Source organism: Lathyrus oleraceus, chromosome 2 (assembly GCF_024323335.1).
Source record: "Lathyrus oleraceus cultivar Zhongwan6 chromosome 2, CAAS_Psat_ZW6_1.0, whole genome shotgun sequence".
NCBI lineage: Eukaryota > Viridiplantae > Streptophyta > Magnoliopsida > Fabales > Fabaceae > Lathyrus > Lathyrus oleraceus.
Window position 1 is genome coordinate 294510884 of NC_066580.1, and position 27274 is coordinate 294538157.

At 36.2% G+C, this 27274-nt stretch overlaps 1 protein-coding gene and 2 long non-coding RNA genes across 3 annotated transcripts; 1 reads left to right on the forward strand and 2 right to left on the reverse strand.

Moving 5' to 3' along the window:
* Nucleotides 1-352: 352 nt before the first annotated feature.
* On the forward strand, nt 353-2842 carry LOC127119200 (uncharacterized). Its single transcript, XR_007802714.1, has 3 exons — nt 353-1550; nt 2182-2222; nt 2617-2842. It is a non-coding gene; the product is annotated as an uncharacterized LOC127119200 (long non-coding RNA).
* Nucleotides 2843-6455: 3613 nt separating this feature from the next.
* LOC127119199 (ASC1-like protein) lies at nt 6456-11597 on the reverse strand. Its single transcript, XM_051049384.1, has 6 exons — nt 11401-11597; nt 7821-8050; nt 7559-7714; nt 7181-7366; nt 6877-7061; nt 6456-6771 (listed from the first exon to the last, which is right to left on the reverse strand). Exons 1-6 carry the CDS (start codon nt 11539-11541, stop codon nt 6740-6742), a joined length of 930 nt encoding a protein of 309 aa, XP_050905341.1. The 5' UTR covers nt 11542-11597; the 3' UTR covers nt 6456-6739.
* A 3467-nt stretch (nt 11598-15064) lies between these two features.
* Nucleotides 15065-16825, reverse strand: LOC127119201 (uncharacterized). The gene is made up of 3 exons (XR_007802715.1): nt 16054-16825; nt 15707-15972; nt 15065-15304 (listed from the first exon to the last, which is right to left on the reverse strand). It is a non-coding gene; the product is annotated as an uncharacterized LOC127119201 (long non-coding RNA).
* Between the last annotated feature and the right edge of the window lie 10449 nt (nt 16826-27274).

Below are 27274 nucleotides of genomic sequence, written 5' to 3' on the forward strand. Positions count from 1 at the left end.
ACTCTAACTAAATTCAATTAAATTCTAATTTAAGTCCTAATTACTCATCCAAACAATGATTTCAGACATTGATTTTCATGCCAAAAAAACAAAATCGGAAAATTAACCATGTTAAGAATCAATTAGAATGAATGAAGAAAAAGAAAAGAAAAAGGGAACTATTATCAGGGGTGTAGGGCCAAGATACTGTGCAGCAAGCAAATCTGCCTGGACCTTAAGCCCTAGGCCCAAAGAAAAAGTAGCCTAAACTAGCAGGGGGTGCAGGCTTATGATATGGTGGTGCGAATATCATATTTGGGCCTGAAGCCCACTAGACCACGGTCCAGCAATGGCTAATAAAGCCAACCACAAATCGGGTTAGCAGAACGAAAGATGACCATTTCACGTTGAAAAACCTATACTGGCCTCCCTCCCTGCTACTCCTCTTCGCTCTACACCTTCACGAATCAAAACCCCCGTCGCCGTCAACCAAAACGAAACGCCACGAACGAAAATCAACCACCAAGGACGCGATCTCCTCTTCCTTTAAGCTCCAACCTAATGCTCACCGGACGCTTTCCAATTTGAACGAGGCAGGTTACGACGTAACAAACTCAACGCGTTTCCAAGACCAAACAAAATGCCGAAATTGATTCTGATTCGAAGCCCACACTCACTTCCTCGCGCGAGTAATCTCGAATATGAACAATTCACGACCTCAACCTCAACCTCTCATGAAGAATCCAGTATGACAAACGAACCCGCGCCCAAACACAACACCAGATTGAAATCCTCACCGAAAGTGTGCGCGAATGCAAGAAAATGAGGGGAAAAGAAACTCACCGAATTTGACGTTCTGATGTGGTTGTTCAATTGGTGCATTTGTCGTTCTTCGATCGCTACGCCCTGTTGTATGATTCGTATGCGTTTCGTTGCATCGTCGAATGGAGGTGAAGGTTTGTGTTAGACTTTGTGGCGTTGCAGGACGAGGAATGGAAATGGTAGTTCGTGCGCTCACTACTGATCCGAGATGAAGAGTGAATTGGTTGATTCGTCTTGAGGTGAAGAATGTGGGATATTGCAGAGTGAATCTGGAAACATTGTTGTACTCATGAGGCGATGAAGAACCGATGAAGAACAGAGACGTGAATGAGCTCGTGACGAAGACGATTTGCCGTTGAGGAAGAAGAATGAAGCTTGTGTTCGTTACTGATTAAAACGAGGACAAATCCCTCGTTTCTGTTGTTCCATTTTCTGCACATTGTTGATTATTCCCCGCGTTTCTTTTCCCCCCTTCTCTTTCTGTTTCCGTTTTTGTTGGTGGAGTTTGTTGAACTGGTTTTCTGCAGGATTATCGTGAACTGTTGGAAGAAGTTGGAAGTTGAAGGTGTTGGCAGAAGAAGATGGGGTTATGGAGTTTGGGTTGGTTCATCATTTGTTATAGGTTCTGTTATGGTGATAATGAAGATGAAGTGTGGAGTATGAAGATGGAGGAAGGTGAAAAACGATTATGCAGTGAAAAGCTTTTTCTGTTTGTGTGAAAATGATGAATATCTTTTCCTTCAATCACAGTAAGTTCCCTTTATATAGTTTTTTTCATTCTGTTGATTCTATTACTCCCTCCCTCTCCATCCATTCTGTTAGAGAAGTTTGTTATCATTGGTTGAAAAGTGGTTAGTTAGTTGAAGCAGTTAGGAGGTGGTTAGTTATGAGATCCTAATTCTGTTAATCATTCTGTTGAAGATTAGTTTTGGAGGTTTCTGTTAAAATTCTACTAGATGTGTAACAGACTATTGAACAAGGCTAATAGGAAATGCTTTTGGAATGTTAAACTATTAACTATCTTCTATTAGTTATTAATTTATGTTAAATGAAATGGTTAAGTGTTATTATTACTAAACTGAAATCGAAATCGAAAAGTACCGAGTAAAAATGTCAGTTGGAGCTTAATATGTTAAAATGAAATCAATGTGTGTCAATTATGAACCGCAACCAGTGTTAATTATGTTAGACTTGGTGTCGTTAAAATCCTATTCAGTTGAGGGAATGTGTTAGTTCTTGCACCTGAATGTTATGAGCTATTACCGTTAAAATCCGCTGCAGTAATGTTAGATAGCGACTGAAGTTAATTATTAGAAGTTATTTGATTGAAAAAAGATGGTTATGTTATGAATGTAATTCAAAAGTTATTTTTCTCTGCAGGACATGATCAATAGCAGGTATTGAATTCCCATGCTAAAAATGTAAGTCACATTGCTCCCTTTTTGTCTTCCTGTCATGTATTTAGGAGTGGTTATAGGATCATTTGTTAATGTGTGTTAGTTAGCAACCTTGAAACGAACTTGGAATTGATATGTAAATGCATTTGAGGTTAATTAAAACTGAATTTGCAGGTTATTTTAATAACGAATTTGAAGTTAATTTGGGGTGGGGTTAACTTACTCTGTGCATTTCTACCAAACACCCTTCTGCTATATTAGTAACTCTAAAAAACTGCTATCACTTATCTTATTTATGAAGTGCATCATCTTATGTGTTGTGAATGTTTTGGTGAAGAATTAATCATGCTGTTAGTGACATTGCCTTCCCTGTTTTGCGGATTTGAAAAGAATTCTGACTTTAATACAAAACTTATAGGGTGTTGATGCTGTGAAATTCAAATGGGTGGACATGTAATGTGAAAATGGTGGTGGTTGTCAAGATAAACAAATGGGCAAAAGCTTCTCAATTCTCAAAGTCATCCCATGTATAGTTAATTAATGATTCAATGTAAAGTTAATTAATTAAAAAAATTTAGGGATGCAATGTAAAGTGAACCACTATTTGTGCTAAATCCAAATTCCTCTTGTTTTCCTTATTCCAATCATGGAAAAAGTCATCTGAAGGACCAAAGCAAGCATAACGATGTCATGACATGGTTTAATCAAGCATAAGTGACAATTGACCTTAGGTGGTGAGTTGTGAGTAGTCGAAGTTGGTCAGTTGATTTTGGTCAACTGATTGATCAAAAAGTCAATAGTTGACCAAAAGTCAACTTATCTGAAAACATGTAATTGAGTGTCTAGGTATTGATTCATGATGAATCCTAGAAAGCAATGCAAGAAATGAATAGATCAAGTGATAGAAATGACTTGTTGAAATTCTAGTTATCAGACTTTAGATGTCACACGGGTTGTTATGACATCCAATTCTGCACAGACAAGAATTATGCAGAACTTAACAGTAAGTGCAGTAAATAACACAAGTAATTGTTTATCCAGTTCAGTCCAACATGACCTACATCTGGGGGCTACCAAGCCAGGGAGGAAATCCACTATCAGTAGTATTAATTCAAAGCTAAACTCACCCGTTTACAACTTGTCACTTAATCCCTACCCAATGCAATTTCAATCTTACTCTAAGATCAGAGTTCCTACTCACTCCCCCTCAATCACCTCAGTGATTACTACCTTTAATCAATATTAAAGACAACTTTGAAGTCACACTTCAAACAACTCTTGATTGTGCTTAACAGCTTTAATCAAGATACACAGCACTCACGCTTAAAAGCTTTGAGCGACACAACACTTACAACTCAATGAACACCCTATACCAAAACAATCATCAACGTGATAATGGCTTGGCTTACAAGATATGTCTAATACAAGACTCACAAAAATACAGCAGTGAAGTATGATGGACACACTTAATCTTCACGCCTCAAAAAATCCCCGAAACTGAATGAAGGAACGACTTCCTTTTATATTGCAGTACCTGGGCTTTTGCACTTGTATTCTCCTGAATTTAAGGTCACGCGAGTTCCCATAAATTCAATATCTAGGTTACTAACAAGTAGGCTATTTGTTAGGTTCATTAAATGTAGCTTGGTTGTTGATTTCCTGGTTTTTCTCTAAGCTGTTGACTTCCTGAAGAATAGCCTAAGAAAAAGCTGAAACAGAAAACTGAACAACCTACAATATAGCATATGCTGTCAGGAATGAATGTCACGACATTCAGCTAGACATCAAGGATCATATGCTGAGTCTATTTTTCCAGAAAACAGACTGTACAATTTTGCTGACCTGTACATGACCAAAATGACCATACTACAGTCAGCTTACATTAATAAATGTCAAAGTATCCAATTTGACATTTACACATTTGGCCTTAAGTTAGTTCTGTTATCCTCTTGAAGAACAAACTAAGAAACATACTGAAGTGTAGCAGAACACAACTCTGTCTATTATTCAGTATATGCTGTCCATGATGAATGTCATAACATCCCGTTTGACATTCATACAGTAGGCCTTATGACAGGTCTGGTTCTTTCTTGATAACCAGACTGCAAATGAATACTGAGCTCTAACAGAACACCAACTGTTCTATTCCTCAGTATCTGCTGACAGGGATGAATGTCACAGTTTCCAGTTTGACATTCAATAAATCCTGTATTAGCTAATCCTGCAGTAACTACTCAAGTGTGTCATGACATCAGTCAAGACATCAGAGTATAGTTAGATATTCTAACCTACAATTGCAGTCACACATACACACCATGTCATGACATCAGTCAAGACATTAGAATCCAGCTAGTGTTTTACCATATAATGCAGCCAATTAAACACCTACACTTGTAATCCAAGTAAGTAAAGGCTTGAATATGAGCAATGCATCTTGCAACAAGCAAGGCTTGTTGTGCCATTAAATGAACTAAACTCACGTTATGCCAAGGATTCACGCTTGTAATGAACATGAATTATGTGGATTTGGGATGAATCATGTACCTATACAGCTTGATTAAATGCACTATGAATGCACCATGAACAAGACGTTACTGGGTGATCCTTGATCAAGTAGAAGAATTAAACCACAATGGGTGAAGAATCAAATGAAACTAAGGTGAAAGGGTCCTCTAATGAAAAGGAGACAACATTAGGGTTTTGATGATCTGAGGCATGCCATAATGAAGCCTCTTGTATCCAAGATCAAGAAGTTAGTGTTTCTCTTGTCACTAGATGAAAAGTCAAGCCACAAGGCCCATTAAGACCATACCCTCCTTGATTGGGGTTTCCATGAGACATACTCCTTAATCAATGCCCTTGAATGAGTCCAAATGTTTTTACAAGCAAATCTCCAATTTATAGGCACTCGACTAGGGTTTAAATGGCCAAGACAAAGTCCAAAGAGTATCCACAAGACCCCATAACCATACCATCAAGAAAATAGGACTTCAATGACCTGAGAAATGCCATGATGGAACATTGTTGAACTCATGCTTCAAAGATCAAGCCATTGGGATTTCACATCCCCCATGTCCAGATGAATAGTCAGGTCATGCCTTTAGGGTTTTAGCTAGGTCAAAGTTCAAAACCATGTGTCAACCAAGAATCTCAAACCAAGTGAGAAATCACCACAAGCAGTGCACCCATGTCATGAACCACGGTTAAGGTATTCAAGACCTCAATGCAAACCAACATGATTCAAAAACTTCAAATCAATGATTAGGGTTTCAACCCAAACACAAAGCTCCATAAGAAAAATCTCAAACCATGGGCCTACCATAAAAGTCAAGTCAAAATGCACAGAGGTCAAACAACCAGATACCATGGGAGCATAGTCAAGAACTAGAGTTTGGGTCCCCAGATATATGAACTTCAAGAGTCAGAGTCCCCAAAACTCAATCAATTAGGGTTTCAACCCTCGTGATGAGTAATACCACAATCTTCAAGCAAAGCCTTTGTTCTCATCATAAGCATTGAACTTATGATGCTTGTTAGCAAATGTTGATCATGAATGAATGATGCACATGAATAAGACATGAATGAGTCTCAAACCACAAATTAGGTGAGAAGCAAAAATGGAAGGCAAATTTTGGAGTACAACAGATGGTAGTCAAGTTGATTATGAACCCTTTTGATCCTTGCTTTTGATTTCCTTTTATTCTTGAAAATATTATTGAAGACCTCATTTTTGAATCTCACAAAAGTACTCAGGATAGCCTAAAGTTTAGAAAGAGCAGTCTAGTAGTATTGCTTCAAGTAGAATGAACTAAAGGTTTGTAAACAAGATGTTGAAGCCAAGCATCCTCAAAAATTAAAAGGATTGGACACATTACTATTAGATTTCATACAACTAAACAAAATAGAATTTTGATCTGAATCATGAGCATCTACAAACTCAGCTATAGAGTGAGAAAAAATGAGCCTCCAATCCACATCATCCAAGTATCTATCTAGCTTTTTTGCTAATATGACCACCATACCAAACACTCTTCCTCCAAGTGATAAGCCTCCCATGGTGCCTATAGTTGACTCCAACTAATAGGATAAAGCTTGGTCGTTGTTGTAATAATAAAATTCAGAAATGGTCATATGAGGCATCTGTGATGGCAATATTAGCACAAACCTAGTTGAATTTCATGGGTTTGCATCAAATTGCAGCGAGCCAACAATATGATGCAATGCTAGCTCAATAAATCATTTACATTGTTTGATTGATTGATAAAAAGAGAGGCTCAAGTTTTGATCTGGATGGAACATTTTTACATGATTCTATGAACAGTTTCTAGTTTATATACTACACTAATTTTCTAGTTTATGATCTAATTAATGCTAGCTGAAATAATCTTTACAGAACAGTTTCTAGTTTATATACACTAATTTTGGTGAATTTTACACTGTCATCACATAAAATGTAACAAAATATGACATGCCAAGGTGCGTGTAAAAAACGGTTACCATTTCAGAAAAAGTGTGACAATCTGTCAATCTTGTTTTCATGCTCATTCTTCATGTTCATTTTCATCTTCAGAATCTGCATATTAAATAAAATGTGAGGGGTCAATTATTGCAATTGGTATCATTTCCAATCAGAAAGTCGAATTAGAAAACCATATATGCAATGAGTATTTCGACTTACCAGATCGAATATCTTCACTGACTTTTCCTCTTGCTCGAATTTGAGCAGCAAGCATCCGAAGCATCAGCACCCACCAATAGATGTTAAGAATAAGCAAGCAGATTAGAAGAGTATTGAATACATAATAATATATTGAACCATCCACCCAATGCTCTTTCAATTTCAAGGTGTTAACAACTTCATAGCTACAAGAAAGAAAAGAAAACAATTAAACTGAGGAATGAAATTATATGCGAAAGTGGTAAATTTTAACAGGTTACAGAAAGAAAAGAAAACGTATAGTGTGAACAGATTTAACACAAACCTTGTACTTCGAAGAACCCAGAATGGGAAGTAAATGACTCGTAGTATGGTGAAAGACAAAACAAAAAGAACAAAAGCAAAGCTAGCCATTGTTTCAACGCCGCTGTATTTGGACATTTTCCCTATCTCCAGAAACACATCAGTAGCATCATGAAGGGCTAAAACAACAGATCCAACTCGAACAAACCTGAATGTACTAAACTAATCAGCTAAAAAAATTCCAAAATTTGCTCATAAAAGCAATTTCTGCAGACACACTAACAATTTCCTTAACATTTTACTCTCTCACATGAACATTTTGAGAGACTTCAGTCTTTTGGTAGATAATGAGTTCAAAATGAATTACATTCAAACAAATTAAACAAATACAAGACAGTACCTAAAAATATAGGATAGGACAATGAGAGCGAGAGAAGCAACATGATGTGTCATGGAAATCCCAAAGTCAGAGCGTCTTGTTTCCCAGAATATTAAAGCAAGTATGGAGTATGAATAAAATCCAGCACCATACATATACAATCCCTTCAATTTCAATCTGAAATTTGTAAATGCTTGCCATTCAATTGACCAACGATAGGCAAACCATAGCATGAATAAATTAGCATTGAAACTTAGAAACAAAACAAGAATTATAATCTTACTTAATCTTTTGATCTGGCCATATCTGATTCCCTGGCCCGGTCCAAAAATATTTTGTATCAGTAAACCAAGGTTCATCATATGTTACAGACAAAGCAAAAATTTCCGCCGACAGAAAATAAACGCATTTCCACGCTGATTCCTTAAACTTGCTAATTTTCTTTCTCCTATCATCTGTCTGAAAGTCAAGCACCTCACGTCCCTTTCCAAAAATCAATCGTATGGCCACTTTCTGCAAATTCCATTTACTTCAGATTGACTAAATACATTCAAAATATCCACCAAAATTGATAGATTCAAAGAAAGACACTAACCCATGGATGGTATGCTTTAGACATCATTACAGTGTGAAAGAAAAACTAGGCAAAAAAATGAATTGGATATTCTACTGATAAAACAACAGAAATAGGACTTGTGGAATTTTGACCATATTCAGGAGGAAAAACGTGAGATATTGGATAGTTATAGTATGAGGTGGTTGGTGTTTCATTCTATTCAATGAAACCCGATTACTCTAAAATCTCTACTGAATCGTACCTGATACATACCGATACACTCTGAAGCAAGAAGAATATTTCACACGTACAGAATCAAACGAGAGTGCTCTCACCAGCTCCGACATACCGGCAGCCATGAAGCTTTTGAGAAAGCAGCAAAATTATGTTACAGTGTCAACTTTGAAATCACCATTAACAACACGTGGCGCTAAATGCCTAACACTAGCCGGAGTGCACGCTATGTGAGCTCATACGTGATCAATCAATCCGGTGGAGGCATTTGAAAAAACAGAAGCTTCTCATGTGGTCTGCTATTTAAAATGCTAGTATGCTATTAATGTGTTAACAAACTTTCAGAATGTTAAAAAATTTATCTTTGACAGTAGCTATTGAAGTGAAGGGTTTCACTTTCTTCAAACAACGAGGAGTTTATTCTACTCCTCGAAGACTGGAACCTAAGACACACATGGCTACATTTAAGGCATCAATGTCGAACATTCTATCTAGAATCAGACAGTTTAAAATAGTTACATCTTTGGTCTACTAAAAAATAACAGTCTTGCAATGATAGTAATTGCAAGACTCGCAAAGAGACAATATCATTATTACAACAACAGCTAAGCTTTATCTCACTAAGTGGGGTTGGCTAAATGGATCAACTTTCGTCATAATATTCTATCAAGGACCATATTTCTATCCAAATCATTAATCTTGAGATCTTTCTTAACGACTACTCTGATAGTCTTTCTAGGTCTTCCACTTTCTCTAATTGTTTGTCTTCTCTCCATCTAATTTACCCCTTTTACTACATAATCTACCGGTATTCTCTCTACATACTCAAACCACCTAAGTATATTTTCCACCATGTTCTCCACTATATGTGCTACCCACACTCTTTAATATTTTCATTTCTAATTTTATCTTGTCGAATCTTACCATATATCCACCGCAACCTCCTCATATTTGCTACAAAGAGACAATATCATTGATGACAATAAATCAACCTTAATCACGTAGGCTGCTCAGACCTATATATAGACATGACATACTGACTCCTCGCTCGTAGAGTTACGAGATGTATTATTTTTCAAGTACACAATCACAAGAAACTTTTACAAATTTTGATCCATTCCACTCCATTCTTATTTTCCTTTATCTAGTCTAACCAAAATCTCTACAATAATTTTTCTCTAACACACCTTATTAAAAAAATTTGAGCACAATAAATTTGAGGTCCGTAATGGGACTAATTCTCAAATTGAAAACTAGACATTGATTTTTTTTCACTTGTGTTTTGACTACTCAAATAGGACTTCAAGAATTTCTTGTTGGAGTGTAATGTTATAAACTCAGGAATATTGCCAACTCAGTGTAATGATAAAAGCCGAGCTAATCAAATATGTAATCATCCCGCCAAATGACAAGTCAACAAAAAGCGAACAAGGTCGCCCAAACCAATAAAACTGACAGGCGAGACCTTGCTAGAAAAGTTAAAGAGCGAGCTATAGCCCAGTTTGTCTTTGTCTTAAGAATAAAAGACTCGGTCTTCAAAATGAACGACAACAAAAAATTGATGGCGAGGCTGAATGAACTTGCCAAGTTATGATTTATAACAAAAGAACACCAAGAGTAACAGATTCAGATAGCCCAGACCTCGGTCCACTCGCTTAAGGTTTTTTGAAATGTTCAAATAGGACTCGGAAAATGTGTGGGCAAGATGAGATACTTGCTGAGTTATAAATGCAAAACCCTCCGCATTGACCACTTTGACCAATCTCAAGTCATATCAATCGAACTACGAGGTCGGCTCGGCCTTGGGAAAATGACTCAAGATATCGAATAGCCTTCTAGAATTAGAAAGTTTAAAATAATTACATCTTTGGTCTGCTAAAAAACAATAGTCTTGCAAACTCGCATTAAAGCACTTTTCCCTTTCAAGCCTCGTGCTTGAGGAATTGTGAACCGCTACCGCAATGCTTCTTTTGACTTAAACACCCCGCCCCTTCACACCTCGTGATCGGAAGACTGTTGTGTAATGCCAGGTTATCTATTAAAGCACTTCACCCCTAAACACCTTGTACTTCGTAGACTGTATAATACCGAGACTTCTATTAAAGTACTATGCCCTTTTAAGTCTCATGATTTAGGGATTGTGGATTGCCATGTTTCTTTTGACTTAAAGCACTTCGCCCATACACGCTTCGTGCTTTAGGGGACAGTGTAATGGTGAGACTTCTATTAAAGCACTTCGCCCCTACATGCCTCGTGACACAAGGTCGCCCAATTTCAGCCTTTTAAACAGGAGTCTCGGCAAGACCCTGGAGAATACTTCATAAATTATGGACGCGCTCTGAGCAACCTCAAACAAGGTCGGAGGAGCCTGCCATAAAGAGAGAAGGGCGAGCTCCATTGACTTCAAGGTCAGCACGACCCTAAGCTAGGAGACAAGATCACTCAACACAAACATGGATAAAATGACTTATTGAGAACTAAGAAGTCTTAAACACTTAGGCAAAGCATTTAAAGGAAGATTAATGATGATAATGACGAGGTTTAGACAAGGAGATAAAATCTTTGATGATCATGAATCAATTCCACTCCATGATTATTTTCCTTTATCTAGTCTAACCAGTCACTTATAACATTTCTCTAACACACCTTAATCAAAAAATTTGATCACAATAAAGGTATCCCTATGACTCAGACTCTTTGGGTCTTTGGGTCCGTAAAGGGACTAATTCTCAAATTGGAAACTAAACATTTGATTTGTTTTTTCACTCGAGTTTTAACTACTTCTCAAATAGACAAGTTCAAGAATTTCTTGTCTGAGTATAACGTTATCAACTCAGTGTAATGATAAAAACAAATTGGGGAAATAGAGAGGATTTGAACTTTCTCCCTTGAACCTAGTATTGAGCTAACACACCTTATAAAGTAAATCTCAGTTACGATAATAGAACATTACAAAACTATAAAAAAATAAAAGTTGGAAAGTGGTTGGAAGCATTAACAATAATATATAAGAAAGTTGGAAAGTGGTTGGAAGCATTAACAATAATATCGAAGAAGGTTAGGCTTAGAATACCTGGAAAATGAACCTGTCGAGAAGGAATCGAAGGGAAGGGAAGAAGAGAGCGAAGAAAGGAAGAAGGAAGAAATCAGGAATGGTAGGGTAAGATTGTTGTTGCCAGTCAACCAAAGTGAGTTGAAACAAATACATTGGCATGACGAACAAACAAGCAGGCAACCCTTGTTGCTAAAGTAAATAACAAAGTACATTGTTTGTCAGCGGCGTGTAGCACGTGTCCTTCAATTAATTTCAATCGCAACAACTCATTTGTCTTTTTCAACTTTAACGTTATTTTCTTCTTTCCCTACAATTTTTCAACTTTCACGTTACTATACTCTTTTCTTTTTTTCGTGACACATCTTTTAAGTTTAAGTGTAAGAATACTCTAGAGATTGAAACTCATCTTTAATTTTTTTTAATTCATTAAACCACGTCATTTAAAATCATTTTACAGCATTTTATTCAATTTTAAATTTAATAATAGTTTTAAAGAATCTTATAAAATCTCACGCATTGATTTTATATATTAATATTTTTGTTTATATTAAATTTCATTTTAAATTATTACATTAATTTAAATTAATAATAATAATAATAATAATAATAATAATAATAATAATAATAATAATGTGAATATAACTTTTTGTTTAGGAATGACAATGGATATCTACGAGCATAGATATTAATCTCCTATTACATGCTTTGTTGGATAAATATGTATTGTTCAATAAATATGATATTTGTATTTTTCTCATAAGGACGGATCCAAGCATTACATATTGGTGTGAATAAATGTGAAAGAAAGTATGAACTAAATTATATTGAAAATAAGAAATAATATTGTTTAATGAAATACATTTACAAAGAAAAATTTGTTTAATGGCGTTATACAAAGTCGTCAAACTAGTGAGAGTCCTAAAGTGGGAACCCCAACGAGTGTCACCCGTTCTAGCAACAGATGATTCTTGATTTAATCTACTACTAGTCTCTATTTGACGTTGTTCAATCAATTTATCAAACTGAGTTACATATTTGTCTCGAATAAATTATTATCTCTTGTTAGAAGATAGTATGAAATAACAAGCATATTGACCTTACCAACAAAAAAAAAACTAATATTTGTGAGTCTTAGCACATATAACACGTGTCGATTGAAGTTGATGGGCTAAACAATGCACATAATAAACAAATGGATTCTCATTTTGGATTAAAGTTCTCAAACCACCAAACTTACCTCGCATGTTGCTAGCTCAATCATATCATTGCCCCCTAATGCTATATAAACTCAAGACACTAATTAACAATTTCTAAAGCGCCTCCTTAAATGACTTAACACTTGTTTCTTCGACACTTACAATGCCAAGAAATTTTTGTTTTACCAAACCTTCACTATTAACATAATGAACAACAACATCCATTTGTTATTTACCTACAATGTCACCAGATTAATTAATAAAAACACAAAATATATCATCTGCAATACCACATACAATTTGTTGAGTTTTTCATATGCATAAGTAGCAGCAAAATCCTTTTGAATCTTAGGGCGGTCATAAAGTTATTTTCCGGAGCACAATATATTACACTAGTTATCTCTAGATTAATTTTCTTTAGAGTTTCCACCAACTCAAAAAATGAACCCTTAAATAAAGAGTTAAGGGACTCGTCACTCCTCCTAAATGACATGTCACACATCAAAAGAAACTTAGTACCTATAAGAGATGTGTTTACACGAATACAATATTTGACACTCATTTGCTTAGTTTGATTAATAAATGCAACCTTAATACTTTGGTTTGGGTTCATGAGAGCGTAACTCATATGCACACAATCAACATGACTATTGGAAGAAGTAGCATGATTAGTCAATCTTTAAGCATTCTTTCAGTAACCAAACCCCCTCCCACAAAGTGATCCTCTCATATTTAGAGACATTTTTAAACAAAAAGCATGGCAAACAAAATGCTAGGTCCTTAGTGTCGTACCCCAAAATTTACCCTCCTCTTTTCACTTTCATTCGACCTATGACTTGAGATTTCATCTGCACATATTCATGCTTCATTCATACGCATCCATACTGGCATTAGTCAATCTATAATTCGAAGCTGGCAATTGAGGATCGCTCATTATATGGATTCAAAACCTAATTCATTGGAGAATGACTCTTGGCTTACATGTCTTTCTTGTTTGGGATGTCATTTGGTTCAGGGTTAAAATCCTGGGTCTTTGACTCGAGTCTTTAGTGCATTGGTTGCAATCCCATTTTATACAAGGAATCACTAGTTTCTAGCTTGTGGTTGACTTTGGTCAACTTTTGACTTTTTGGTCAACCAGTTGACCAAAGTCAACCATCCATTCCTAAGTCTATATTGTCTCGACTTTAGTAACGTCAATCATTATCTATGCCTTTTCGATCATGAGGCTCTTGATTTCATCGTTTTTGCTAATTTGAAATTAATTTTTAATTGATTTCAATTATATCTTAGATTTTAATTTGACTTCATTTGATTTTTAATTTTTAATTGATTAATTTTAAATAAAGTCTAATTTCAAATCAATCGTGGAATTTCAATTTTTAATTGATTTTTAACTTGATTTTAATTTCAAAAAATGATTCAAATTTTAAATTAATTAATTTTAATTAATTTTAATTTTAAAGTAATTTAATATCAAGTTGATTCTAATTTTAAATCGATTTGATTTTAATTTTAATTGAACTTTGATTTTAAATTAGTTCGATTTTATTTTAAATAGATTCTAATTTTAAATTGATTTTTATTTCAATTGTATTTTGGATTTTAGAGGATTTTAATTGTAATTAAACTTTGATTTTAAATTGATCATTCCAATTTTTTAGACTAGTTTTTGATATCCAATAACAATTTAGATATCCATTTAACCACGAATAATTCAAGTCCATAAAATCCATATTTTAGTCCAAGCATTCAATATATAATATTCAACATGTTTCCTTTCTAGTTCAATAATAATTTCTTAGATTCCATAACTTGATAAGTTTAACATATGATTCCTAATTCACTAACTTAGAAATTTTAACAAGTTGTCAATGGCAATTAACTAGCTATTATTAGCACCCAAATCCCACTCAAATTCAAACCATTACAAAACCAGTACATAATATACAAATTCTCTCTTCAATTTCTAAATTTCCAATCACATTCAATACACAACTTACAACCATGATCATAGCTAACTACTGCATATTACATTTTAAACTACATTTAATATCAAGTTGATTCTAATTTTAAATCGATTTGATTTTAATTTTAATTGAACTTTGATTTTAAATTAGTTCGATTTTATTTTAAATAGATTCTAATTTTAAATTGATTTTTATTTCAATTGTATTTTGGATTTTAGAGGATTTTAATTGTAATTAAACTTTGATTTTAAATTGATCATTCCAATTTTTTAGACTAGTTTTTGATATCCAATAACAATTTAGATATCCATTTAACCACGAATAATTCAAGTCCATAAAATCCATATTTTAGTCCAAGCATTCAATATATAATATTCAACATGTTTCCTTTCTAGTTCAATAATAATTTCTTAGATTCCATAACTTGATAAGTTTAACATATGATTCCTAATTCACTAACTTAGAAATTTTAACAAGTTGTCAATGGCAATTAACTAGCTATTATTAGCACCCAAATCCCACTCAAATTCAAACCATTACAAAACCAGTACATAATATACAAATTCTCTCTTCAATTTCTAAATTTCCAATCACATTCAATACACAACTTACAACCATGATCATAGCTAACTACTGCATATTACATTTTAAACTACATTTATAATAAAATTCTGAGTAGCTTCATGATCAACTTCATGGCCTTCCATCAAGCAGTCCCAAATACTCATGATCAAAATTCCTTCATCCTTCCAAAACCTAACAACAAAATAAGCATCTTTAAACCACCAAAAAATTGCATAACAGTAGCTGCATATGCTGCGAACAAATTGACATCGCCATGATCCAACGGCCCAAACATTAACCTACATCATATCATATAAACAACCCTGCAACGGCATGTTCAATTACATTGCAAGCAGACTTTAGTTTCGGAATTTCGAGCAACAGAATTTTGAACTTCATTACGGTAACAGAATTAATTTAACAGCTAACAGAAACTTATCAGAATTTATATTACTAACCAACTTTTGAGTTTAAGTCTCAATTTCTAACTAACTCAAATTAACCTTCTAACTAACTCTAAATTTAAGGTGAATTTAAGGAGAATTTGAGTGGAAGTTATAACCGATTTCGGATGTTATAAAAGGTTCAACTTACTCAGTTTCAAGGGTTGCATCTTCCTGCTCCAAATTCATCATCTTCATCCTGTTGCCATCCTCAAACATCCATCTCCACCTCTTCTTCGATCACCCTCCTTCAATCTTATTCTTCATCTCATTCAACCTTCTCCATTCTTCTTGCTTCTTCACCCTCTCAATCCTCTTCAATATACACTTCTTTATTCGTCAATTTGCCTCTTAATTCATTTCTGCATCGATTCAAAGAAGAACCGCTTTCAATCATCAATCACAGTAGTCCACCTCCTGCAATAGGTGTGCAAACTTTTCATGATTACCGACGGAAGCATCATAACACTACAAATTGTAAGTGTAATCACTACCCACCTTTGGGAAAAATTGGCAGAGTCTAGATCTCCACGCAACCACGTACGTTACGCAGATACACATCACACACGTCGATTCTCAAACTCACGCAACAATAACACAACAGATCAACAGGACACGATTGCAACAGTAATGGGAAGAGAAGAAGGAAAGGATTCAAACAGAAATTTTAACGGAATTCGCATTATATCACGTAATCAAAAAAGCAAATCGCAGAAGTGGTTCAGAAGAAGAAGTGAAATGAAAAAAATAAGGAGGAATTACCTGTTATCGTCGCCGCGTCGAAACCGGTGAGTTTTGTTCTCGCCTCAATCCTTGTTCATTTTCAATTTCGAGTTTCGATAGTTGTTGCTTGAGTCACTGAGTCGAGGAGGATACTGCGAGCATTGAGTCTCAGAAACACCGTTGAGGAACAAACGTGAGGACGCAATCCGCGAATGCGATGCTGACATGGTGATTATTGAGGTGCTAATGAGGTTGGAAGTGCAATACATGAGCGCAAGTTTTCGCAACAAAATACGATGCTACACTTTGATCCATGAACCTGCGACGAGCTGAAGCGAAATCCGTGAAGACTCCTCGAAACGCGACGAGCTAAAGTGCAATCTGTGAACGTGGGAAGCTTGAAACGCGACGGCAAAAAACGGTAGGATTGTAATTCTGGCACTGAACTTGGTTGGATAAGAGCTCGGCTTCAATCATGTTTCTCTTTTCTTCACGTGAGCGCTTTAGCCCTCTTCTTGGTTCGACTTGCAGAGATTTGTTGTAGCTGCTAGTATAACACGTTCAGGGTTGTAAAGGGGAACCCGGGTCTGGATTTGGTTTTGGCCCAAAGGCCCAAGTGAGTGGCTTCTTTCGGGCACTCCCTCGTCACCGTGCACCCCTTGTTCTTGATGGTATCATCATAAAAAAACCAAACCAAGAATGGGCCTGCATCTTTTTCAGCCCATTTCATGTTTCTTATTTGTGTTAATTATTATTAAGGTTTGGATTTTAATTAAGTTAGAAACTTAGGTAGATTTAGACAATTAAATTGGATTAGGGATTAATTGTTTTTATTAGGGTAATGAGATTTAGATCCAATTAGGTTAGAAATTAGAATTCTAGAATTGCTTATAAGTTTTGAGATTTTGTTTAAGTTTGATCGGAATGTTTAGAACAAATAGGTTTTCACATAATTAAGATTAGTTAGTTTCTTGATGATAATTTTTTTTCGAAGTTATTTTCCTAATTGATCATTTTGGCATATGACCATTGTTCCCCTAGGACTTAAAATATTTGTTTCTAATGCATGCTCCCCTAGTTTAGGTCTTTAATTAGAATTGTCTAATGGCATTCAGGTGATTAATATAATAATATTTATTATTGTATATAATTCAACTATTATTATAACCCCACCGATTAGTGTTGACCAAAGGTCGCTTTGGTCAACCAAATCCTTTGTAACCGTGTTGTAATCCCCAAGCATATTCAAGTGATCAAAAGACCTTCGACCACTTGATATGGCAAGTTTGTTACGCTCAAGCTATTGTGGATACGCTGGATCTCAGGAGCTCAAGACCTCAAGATTCAAATGCAAGATCAAAACTTCAAGTCAACATCAATCAATCATAGCTAGCAAAGTGGACTACATTCTCCAGCACAACAAAGGTGTCAACACTCGACAAGTGTGATTCAAATTGTAAGCTATAAGCCTTAAGTAATAAAGAATGATGAGACGAAGTTTCTCCCATCCTTGTCTAGAATGACTTTGCGTACGGGGCGTAGGCCCCGACTTTGCAAAGCATTCACCCTCATTCATAGGCTTTAGTACAATTCGTATCAAACAATTATCAAGCCTTCTCAATACAACCAACAACAAGACATCAATAAGATCAATGCATGATCTCATGTTAGCAACTTGTTAATCTTAATTCGAGTTGTTAGCTACGAGCCTTAAGTAATAAGGAATGATGAGACAAAGTTTCTCCTATCCGTGTCTAGAGTGACTTTGCGTACGGGGCATAGGCCCTAGCTATTCAAAGCACTTTCCCTTGTTCCTAAACTCTAGTGCAATTTGAATCATGCAATTAACAAGTCTTCTCCAAGCAAGCATCAATCTTACAACATCCCAATAGTGGAGCATCTTTTGCTATCAGTAACTTGTGGTTGTATACCCTCTTCTAATCAATTCTCTGCCTTGTAAGGTGTTAAACCTTGGCACTTTCTTTGCCTTGTGAGGTGTTAAACCTTGCCTATTCAATTTTGATCGTCGCCTTGAGAGTCATGGACTCTGACACCTTTCTTTGCCTTGTAAGGTGTTAAACCTTTGCACACTCTTTACCTTGTGAGGTGTTAAATCTTGGCTATCCGATTTTGATCTTTCCCTTGAGAGTCATGGACTCTGGAATATCGGTCTCTTTTACCTTGTGAAGCGTTAAACCTTGTTTATTTAATTCAATCCTTTGCCCTGAGAGCCATTAACTCTAGCACTTGATTCTATTCGCCCTGTATGTGTTAAACCTTGACAATTCAATTCCTTGACATCATCAGTAATAAACTCTGGTATTGATACCTTACCTTGAAGGTCATGAACCTTGGCACTCCTTTTCAGCCTTGATGGGTTTTAAACCCTGGAAAGTCAACCTCATTCCCTTTTGCTTTCATCTGTAGTAGGCTGAACTACGATTGCTCTGATTTTCTCAATGCACAATGAGAATACATAGGCACGAGGGTTCGAACCCTCCGCGAGCATACTTCTTTATTCCTCCTGCCTTAGGGCATTCTTCCATTCATTTCCATGATACATTCATATTTTACCTTCATTCACTTCACGTGATATATCAATATCCTTTGAGCCAAATGCATTATCTCTTTGAACTCCGTCTTGTACCTCTTTATGAACCAAGAACTGTTTGTGCAATGAAACTAAACACTTAATTCCTTTCTTTTTCGGTTGTTCCAATACAATGTTGTAGGCCCTCACCTGTTGGTTCATACCTGTTTACTCTTGGGTTCATGTTTTCACCCTTGTTGGAGTTCAAAACACCATCCTTTGGTTCAGACCATACCTTGATCACACTTCTTTTCATCTCCCGCCACTAGTCCTCTGAACTACGGAGCTCTGAATTCCTCATTGCACTATGAGGATATGTAGGCATGAGGGCCTTAATCCTCACCGAGCACTTTATCTATTTCTTTTCCTTTCCCCATTCTTTTGCGAGTAATCTTTAGATATCACACCCATTCAAGTGAGAACAATCAAAATGGTTCCCATGGAGTACCATGGTTGTTTGGGGTGCTAATACATTCCCCTTGCATAACCGACTTCCTTACCCAACATATCTCTTTCCCCCGGGTTTTATCGATGTTTTCCCATTCCTTCGGGAATAAATAAAGTTTGGCGACTCTGTTGTATGTTCGAGCGTGCGATACGTTCGGGTATATTTCCGCTAGCTTCAGCTGGCGACTCTGCTGGGTATTATTGCTTCTTGGAGCATTTCCTAGTCACTAAAAGGAGTCGAGCCTAGTTTTGTTTTCTTCTCCGTTTCTGTGGGTGTTTACCTTTACATTTTACTCGCTTTATTTATCACATTTCTTATTGCTTTATATTATGGATATTATCTGTTATACTCCTTATTGGATTGGGATAGATTACATGAGAGAAAAGCTCTACACCCGAGCTTGAGTACATACACAGGATATCAATGTGACTAGAGTCGTGTTTGACCTCCGTGGAGTTATTCCATGATCATGGTTGACACGAGACGTCACACCTATAGTAGATCCTTTTGGGAGCATCATTATCTGATGAGTCATTCGTCTAAGGCAATGGTATCTCAGAATGGGTCATTGACTCTAGGAACCTCTTAGGTTGCTTTTGAAAACTAGAACCTACCTGTGAGGGGGATATGGGATTTTTCTGCAGGAAACCATAGCCTCTACATACGTTATTCTCATTGACGTCGAACCTTTGATTCTGCATTGGGCAGTATGCGCAGATTATCTGGATTGTTTTATGCTATTAACGTACATTATTACATATCATTTTTTGCATTGTTGTATATATGCCAAAGTTTTGACCTTGAATTATTACACCATCGATGCTTTGAATCTATGGATGTTGCATAATTATTTGCATTCCATGTCTAACATGTGCATTCATGAATATTCATTTCATGCCTATCAACCAAAAGAAGCTCACCTTGTCCTTTCTCTAGCCAGAAAGACGACGACTCTTTGACACCAGTACTTCACAAGAGCTAACAAGTCAAGAACTATGGCAGATCTGGAACAAGAGAATGCTACCTACAGGGGAACCTTGGCTCAGTTCCAAGGAAAAATAGACACCTTCCAAGGTAACATGAACACTATATTGGAGTACCTTCAAGCTTAGAAGGCTCCTACCTCTACTTCTTCTGCCAATCCTGTTGTTGTTGTAGTTACTGATGCTATTGCTGTCACCACTTTTGTTGATGCTGTTGTGGACACTGTGATTCAACCCGTGGTGAGTCAGCCTATCTGTCAGTCGGGTCCTAGTAGGCATGCCATTGCCTATCCCTGGGGTTTGCCTCTGAATTTTACTCCCCAAGCTGCTAATGGGAATGCATTTGTGCCATATCAACTGTTCGTTGTTCATCCTGCTAATGGGAATGTTATTGCCCATCCTTAGGGCATGACCACTCACTCTCCTTAAATGGTTAATGTTGAAAACCGTGAGATCAACCTAGAACAGGTTCTTCAAACTTCTACACCAGTGATTGTTGAAACTCCCGTCGATAATGAAGATGAGTACAGAGGTCATACCCTTCACTTCCGTCTTCCTCCTCGAGTTACTTAACCTGTTGTTCAAAATTTGAATCAAGGTGTTCAGATACCTCCTCCTTATCCTGGGGCATCTTCTGTCGTTGCACCTCCATTTGGGTATCCTAGGGCACCCTATGCTCCATATCAGAACCAGTATGGTTAGACTACTGGTCAGATGGTGAATTCTGGATTGATGTATCCTTAAGGGTATCCCCAATTTTCTTCTACTCCAGTCATTGCTCAGGTAACTTCTCTGGGTGCTCAACTTCCCAATCATCAAGTTAATCCTCAGCCTACGAATCAGATTTTTTCCGATTCAGATCAGAATAGACAAACAGACTATCAGTTACTAGATGAAAGGATCAGAGCCCTTGAAGGTTTATCTGCTTACGGTATGGATGCTAAGGACTTGTGCCTAGTTCCTAATGTGGTGCTTCCACCTAAGTTCAAAGCACCAGACCTACCAAAATACAAGGGTTTAAGTTGTCTGAGAAGTCATGTCATCATGTATTGTAGGAAGATGGCATCCTATATTGATAATGATGAGCTGCTTATCCATTGCTTCCAAGACAGCTTATCTGGGGCATCCTTAGATTGGTATATGGGCCTGGAACGCAATAAAATTAGATCTTGGAAGAACTTGTCTGAAGCCTTTCTCAAACAATACAAATACAACAAGGACATGGCTCCCACCAGGTTACAACTGCATAATCAAGCCTGTAAGCACAATGAAGCATTCAGAGAATACGCTCAGAGATGGCGTGAGATGGCTTCTAGAGTTAAACCTGCACTGACAGATGCCGAATTGGTTGATATCTTCATGGGCACACTCCAAGGTTTGTACTATGAGAAGATGGTTGGTAGTTCATTGTACAACTTTGTAGACATGGTAACCATTGGATAACGCATTGAGAATGGGCTGAAAACAGGAAAGATTGTTAATGTTGACAGCCAAATAGTGGCTAAGAAATCTCAGGATTTTGCTAAAAAGAAAGAGGCCGAGGCAAGTGTTGTGACAACGAATGTCTATCCCCAAGTTCAAGCACCTATGGCTCCTATGATATACTACCCTTATCCATACATTACCGATGCTCAATATCAGCAAACTGCATACCAGCCACAATATCAGTAGCCTCCACAGGTTCCAGTCTCTCAGAATCAGCAAGATAACAGAAACCAGAGTCAAAGGGAAAACAGACGTTACAATAAGAAGCGCCCCTAGCGTGACCATATCCCTGTATCATATACTCAGTTGCTACCATATCTTGTTCAGCAAGGGGCAATTGTGCCAAAAGAGATACCACCAACTGTTTATCCTTATGGTCCGAAGTATAATCCCAACACTTCTTGTGCATTTCACGTCGGCTATATAGGGCATTCAACTGAAAATTGTAGGTTGTTCAAGACCAGAGTACAAGAGCTTATTAATCAGAAGGTTTTGTCATTCTCTGAGGCGGGACCCAATGTCATAACCAACCCGTTGGCAGACCATTATGGACAGATTGTGAATGCGATTAGCGGTGAAGATTGCTCAAATTTAGTTTCTTCTTCAGAGGAGTATCAAGGCTAGAAATATCATATTGATTCAATCATATCTCATTTGTAATCTTTTCTTGTTTGTTATATGTTGTCCATTTATAAAACTTGTTTAGTTTTTAGATGATAATAATAATGAAATAAACGTGCATGTTTTGCTTAAATCCATTCGTGTTCACTCATATTTTATTTTATCAATATCAAATTGTTCGTCAAATAAAATCAAAAGAGAATGATGCAATTAAAAGTGCGCATGATCGTTGCCAATATGCTTTTGAATAAGACCATGTTGATGATGTAAGGCATTGTTCAATCCCTAAACACTGGAGATATAAGAAAGGTAATCCCTAGTCAACCCCTTTTGGGCCCTGAAGTAGGAGTTTCCTTCTTTAACACATAAAACCCTCATGCTTAACTAGGGGCAGGGTAGTCTTCAGTTAGTTCGAACTTGCATTCAAATTTCAAAAGGAGAATATCCCATCAAGTGATCAATCATATCATATCCCTCTCAAGAGGGTGGAATCACAAATTCAGGATGGTCATCCCTTACCTATCAAAAGGAGTAAGATGGTCACAAACCATGCAATAAATCAAGAAAGTAGAGTATCACAGGATTTGCTCCAATACAAAAAGAAAAGAGGAAATAAGAAATTAAAAGCAAATAAACAGCCCGCTAAGTCAAAAGCTTGAAAATAAGATTGACTTAGGCAAAAGTTAGAGTATCCCGGTGGGTTGCAGACCCAAAGTATCAGCCCATGCAAAAATAAGGGTAAACAAATCAAAAGAATCAGAGGATCAATATCAAAATCCTCAACAAGAGCAAATCTCGGTGACTGCAAAACCAAAGCAAAAGGTGAGTGACTATCGCTCCAAGCTCTCAATGGGTTCTTTGACCATCATGATGCTAGCCAAAATCCTTTTCTGAAAGACGGACGCATGTTTTAAGCTAATTGAATGTAGGACTGGAGAACATCATGGAGAATGGGCGGGTTAGATTAGGTTTTGAGCCTTATATCCTTTGTTTCTGAAACCGTGAACCAGACCACGTTACAACCCTCAAAAGACCTAATTAAAGCAGGGTTATTTCGAAAACATACTATGGTAAGATCGCGTTAAGCTGACTTCTAAAGATTTGCTTGTCATCTATATTGATATTGATATGACATCATAATAAGCTATTCATTTAATATATGTCATAATCTTAGTGAACACCCTTGAGTTTTCAAAACTTGCATGAACATGAACATGAACATGAACATGACATTACAATTATCATTTTTAAAATGAGCATTTTACATTCAAACAATCATTTGACATCAAGGAGGCTTAATATTGGAAAGGTTGAACAAATTCCTGATATTCCATATCTCAGGTCTCTTCAAGAGTCAGTCAATCTGGGGCAACCACGTCGAGATTCTACAAATCTCTCTAAATCAGCCATATAGAGGCAATATTACTTCAAGGCTCATATTGGGGCAAGCTACCTCAAGAGAACGAGAAGTCAATCACTCCCAAGATGGTTAATCGAGGGAATACAAGTTCGACACGCTGGGGTAAGCCAAGTTGAAATCCTCAAATAATGAGACTACTCCACAACTTGTAACTAAGGCAGTTGGTGCAAATATTCCGTATATGGGGGTAAAAGCATGCTACGCAGGTACAAGCTCTCTCCATGTGTCAGACCAAGTCCAAAGGTGTTACTACAACTATTCAGCTTGAAGTAGGTGTCAGAGGTTCATGTCTGGATGACTTTATCCTAGCCCAAAATTCCCATCGCCCTCTATATGAGCATATGGCTTAACCATTACATAAATCATCATCATATATTAATCATGTCGCTTCACTCATGCATATCATTCATCTAGCATAGCATGAAGCCGCGTGTGCGAATCAGAGAAACTTAAGCCCGGTGTTTTATTGGCATATTCAAATTCCAAACTTGCCTGGTACCTTTTAAGACCAACTAGTTTGACGATTCTTCCAAAATCCAACTTGCGTGGCATCTTTTAAAGCCCAGTTTGCTTGGTATCTTTTTCCAACCTTTAGGGTTGATGATCCTTTTTTATAACCTTCAGGGTTGAGGAACCTTTTTTCAGTCTTTAGGATTGGTAACCCTTTTTCCAATCTTTAGGGTTGATGATCTTTGTTTCCAACATTCATGGTTGTTAAATCTTTTTCCCACCATTAGGGCGATGATAGACTTTTTCCGACCTTTAGGGTTGATGATCCTCTTGTTCCAACCCTTCGTGGTTGTTGAATCCTTTTTCGACCTATAGGGTTGATGACCTTTGTTTCCAACCTTCACGGTTATTGAATCTTTCAACCTTCGTGGTTAATGAACCTTTTTCAATCTATGTAATTGACGAACCTTTTCCCAACCTGTAAGGTTGATGACCTTTCTTTTTTCAAACCTTCATGTTTGACTTTGTTTCCAGTTGTTAAACTGATGATGCATATTTTGGAACTTTCATATGCTCTCCGATTAGCATACACGACCTCATGTTTCATAAAATGATAAAATATGTAGCATGCATATCATGACCTACATTTCCATTAATTTCCCCACAATACATAGAAAAGTCCCAGCAGATGAACTTGTAAAAGTCAAGCTGACATCCATATATCCCATATAACCGTTCGCAACGGGCGAATTTCTGGATACTTTGATATTTAATCCACTCATACCTTGAATGGCCGAAAAGCTCTCGCAGTCCGACCATTCAGGTTTAAATTGATTAAATAGGGGCAGCTGCCGTACCCCAAAGTTTATCATCCTCTTTTCACTTTTCATCCGACCTATGACTTAAAATTTCATCTGCATATATTCATGCTTCATTCACACGCATCCATACTGGCATTGGTCTATCTATAGATTCAAAGCTGGCAATTGAGGATCACTCATTATATGGATTCAAAACCCTAATTCATTGAGGAATGACTCTTGGCTTACATGTCTTTCTTGTTTGAGATGTCATTTGGTTCAGGGTTAATATCCTGGGTCTTTGACTCGTGTCTTTAGTGCATTGATTGCAATCCCATTTTATACAAGGAATCACTAGTTTCTAGCTTGCAGTTGACTTTGGTCAACTTTTGACTTTTTGGTCAACCAGTTGACCAAAGTCAACCATCCATTCCTAAGTCCATATTGTCTCGACTTTAGTAACATCAATCACTATCTATGCCTTTTCGATCATGGGGCTCTTGATTTCATCGTTTTTGCTAATTTGAAATTAATTTTTAATTGATTTCAATTATATCTTAGATTTTAATTTGACTTTATTTGATTTTTAATTTTTAATTGATTAATTTCAAATAAAGTCTAATTTCAAATCAATTATGGAATTTCAATTTTTAATTGATTTTTAACTTGATTTTAATTTAAAAATGATTCACATTTTAAATTAATTAATTTTAATTTCAAATGAATTTTAAATTCTTTAAAGTAATTTAATATCAAGTTGATTCTAATTTTAAATCGATTTGATTTTAATTTTAATTGAACTTTGATTTTAAATTAGTTCGATTTTATTTTAAATAGTTTATAATTTTATATTAATTTTTATTCATTTTTATTTCAATTGTATTTTGGATTTTAGAGGATTTTAATTGTAATTAAACTTTGGTTTTAAATTGATCATTCCAATTTTTTAGACTAGTTTTGAATATCCAATAACCATTTATATATCCATTTAACCACCAATATCCACTTTTGAATTCAAGTCCATACAGTCGTAGCAAGAAGACATTTGATTTTTGGAAACTTTCCTTTTTAGGCCAGATTTGGAAATTATTGGGAATTGGGCTATTTTCAGACATGATCTCGTTGTCTAAAAACATTTGATTGACTAGGGGAATCTGAAAAAGGGGAATTTTTCTATTTAAAGGAGATTACTATCACATTTGAAAGAACCTCTTTTTGAACGGCAAAAATACACAAAGAAATATTGAAGAACACAAAAGCTTTGGTGGAAGGCGGATTTTTATGATCGGAAGTGATTGAAGATTCAATTTTATCTTAGTATTTGTAATGTATAAATTTTATATTTTGTTTTTGTAGCGGTGTATTCGTCGCTATATGATTTATTGATTAAACCATAAGCAATGCATACAATGAATCGAGTCGCCACCGCACTTTTATTTATCCTAAGGACTGGTTAAAAAGCGAACAAAAACCTAAGAAGTTTTACACGTAGAAAACCAATAAAAGATCAGAGAGTCTGGGTAAGGGGTAAATTACGCAATGGGAAGGTGTTAGGCACCCATCACGTCCTAGGTACTCCTAGGGAGCCCTTTTCACACTTGTTGTATAAAAAATGTTTATTTGTTTTTGACATATTGTGCAAACATGAATGGGATGATGAGAAAAGAATGTACAAGTTTTGTTGTTTTTGTGTTTGAACGGATGAACCCGTTGCCTACGTACCTTCCATCAAAGGTAAGGATCAAAACGCCGTAGTTCGGCTAAAAGATTTCCAAAAATTAGTGAGTTCATTTTAAAACACAAGCATTAAGGCTTTTCATTACCAATGGGAGAAAACTCAACCTGAATCAACAGTCCACCATGCGAGGACGGCTTCGACGTACTAGAGGGGTTAACCCTGTTTTCAGCACGGAAGTCTTACAGTCGACTCACTAAGGATAAGGTAAGATTTACATCAACCGCTATGGTAATTGAAACCTGTGGCTAATGTATGAAAACATATTAACAATGGACCAAGCCACAAAACAATTGAATGTGTGAAGTTAATTGATTATGAGTATTCACGAAATATGGTCAAGGTATGATTAGGATTGATTCAAAGAAGTGTTATGAAATGAAGTTTGAAAAGTCAAGGACTTAGGGTCCAGGTTTCTAATTTGAAAAGACATGAAGATGTTTGCACAACAAGTCAAAGTTTTT

Coding starts and splice junctions, on each gene's coding strand:
- LOC127119199 (XM_051049384.1), bottom strand. CDS start 11,541: ATGCCAATGTATTTGTTTCAACTCACTTTGGTTGACTGGCAACAACAA. Junction 7,715..7,820: donor TGGCCAGATCAAAAGATTAA/GTAAGATTATAA, acceptor TACAAATTTCAG/ATTGAAATTGAAGGGATTGT. Junction 6,772..6,876: donor CAGTGAAGATATTCGATCTG/GTAAGTCGAAAT, acceptor TTTAATATGCAG/ATTCTGAAGATGAAAATGAA.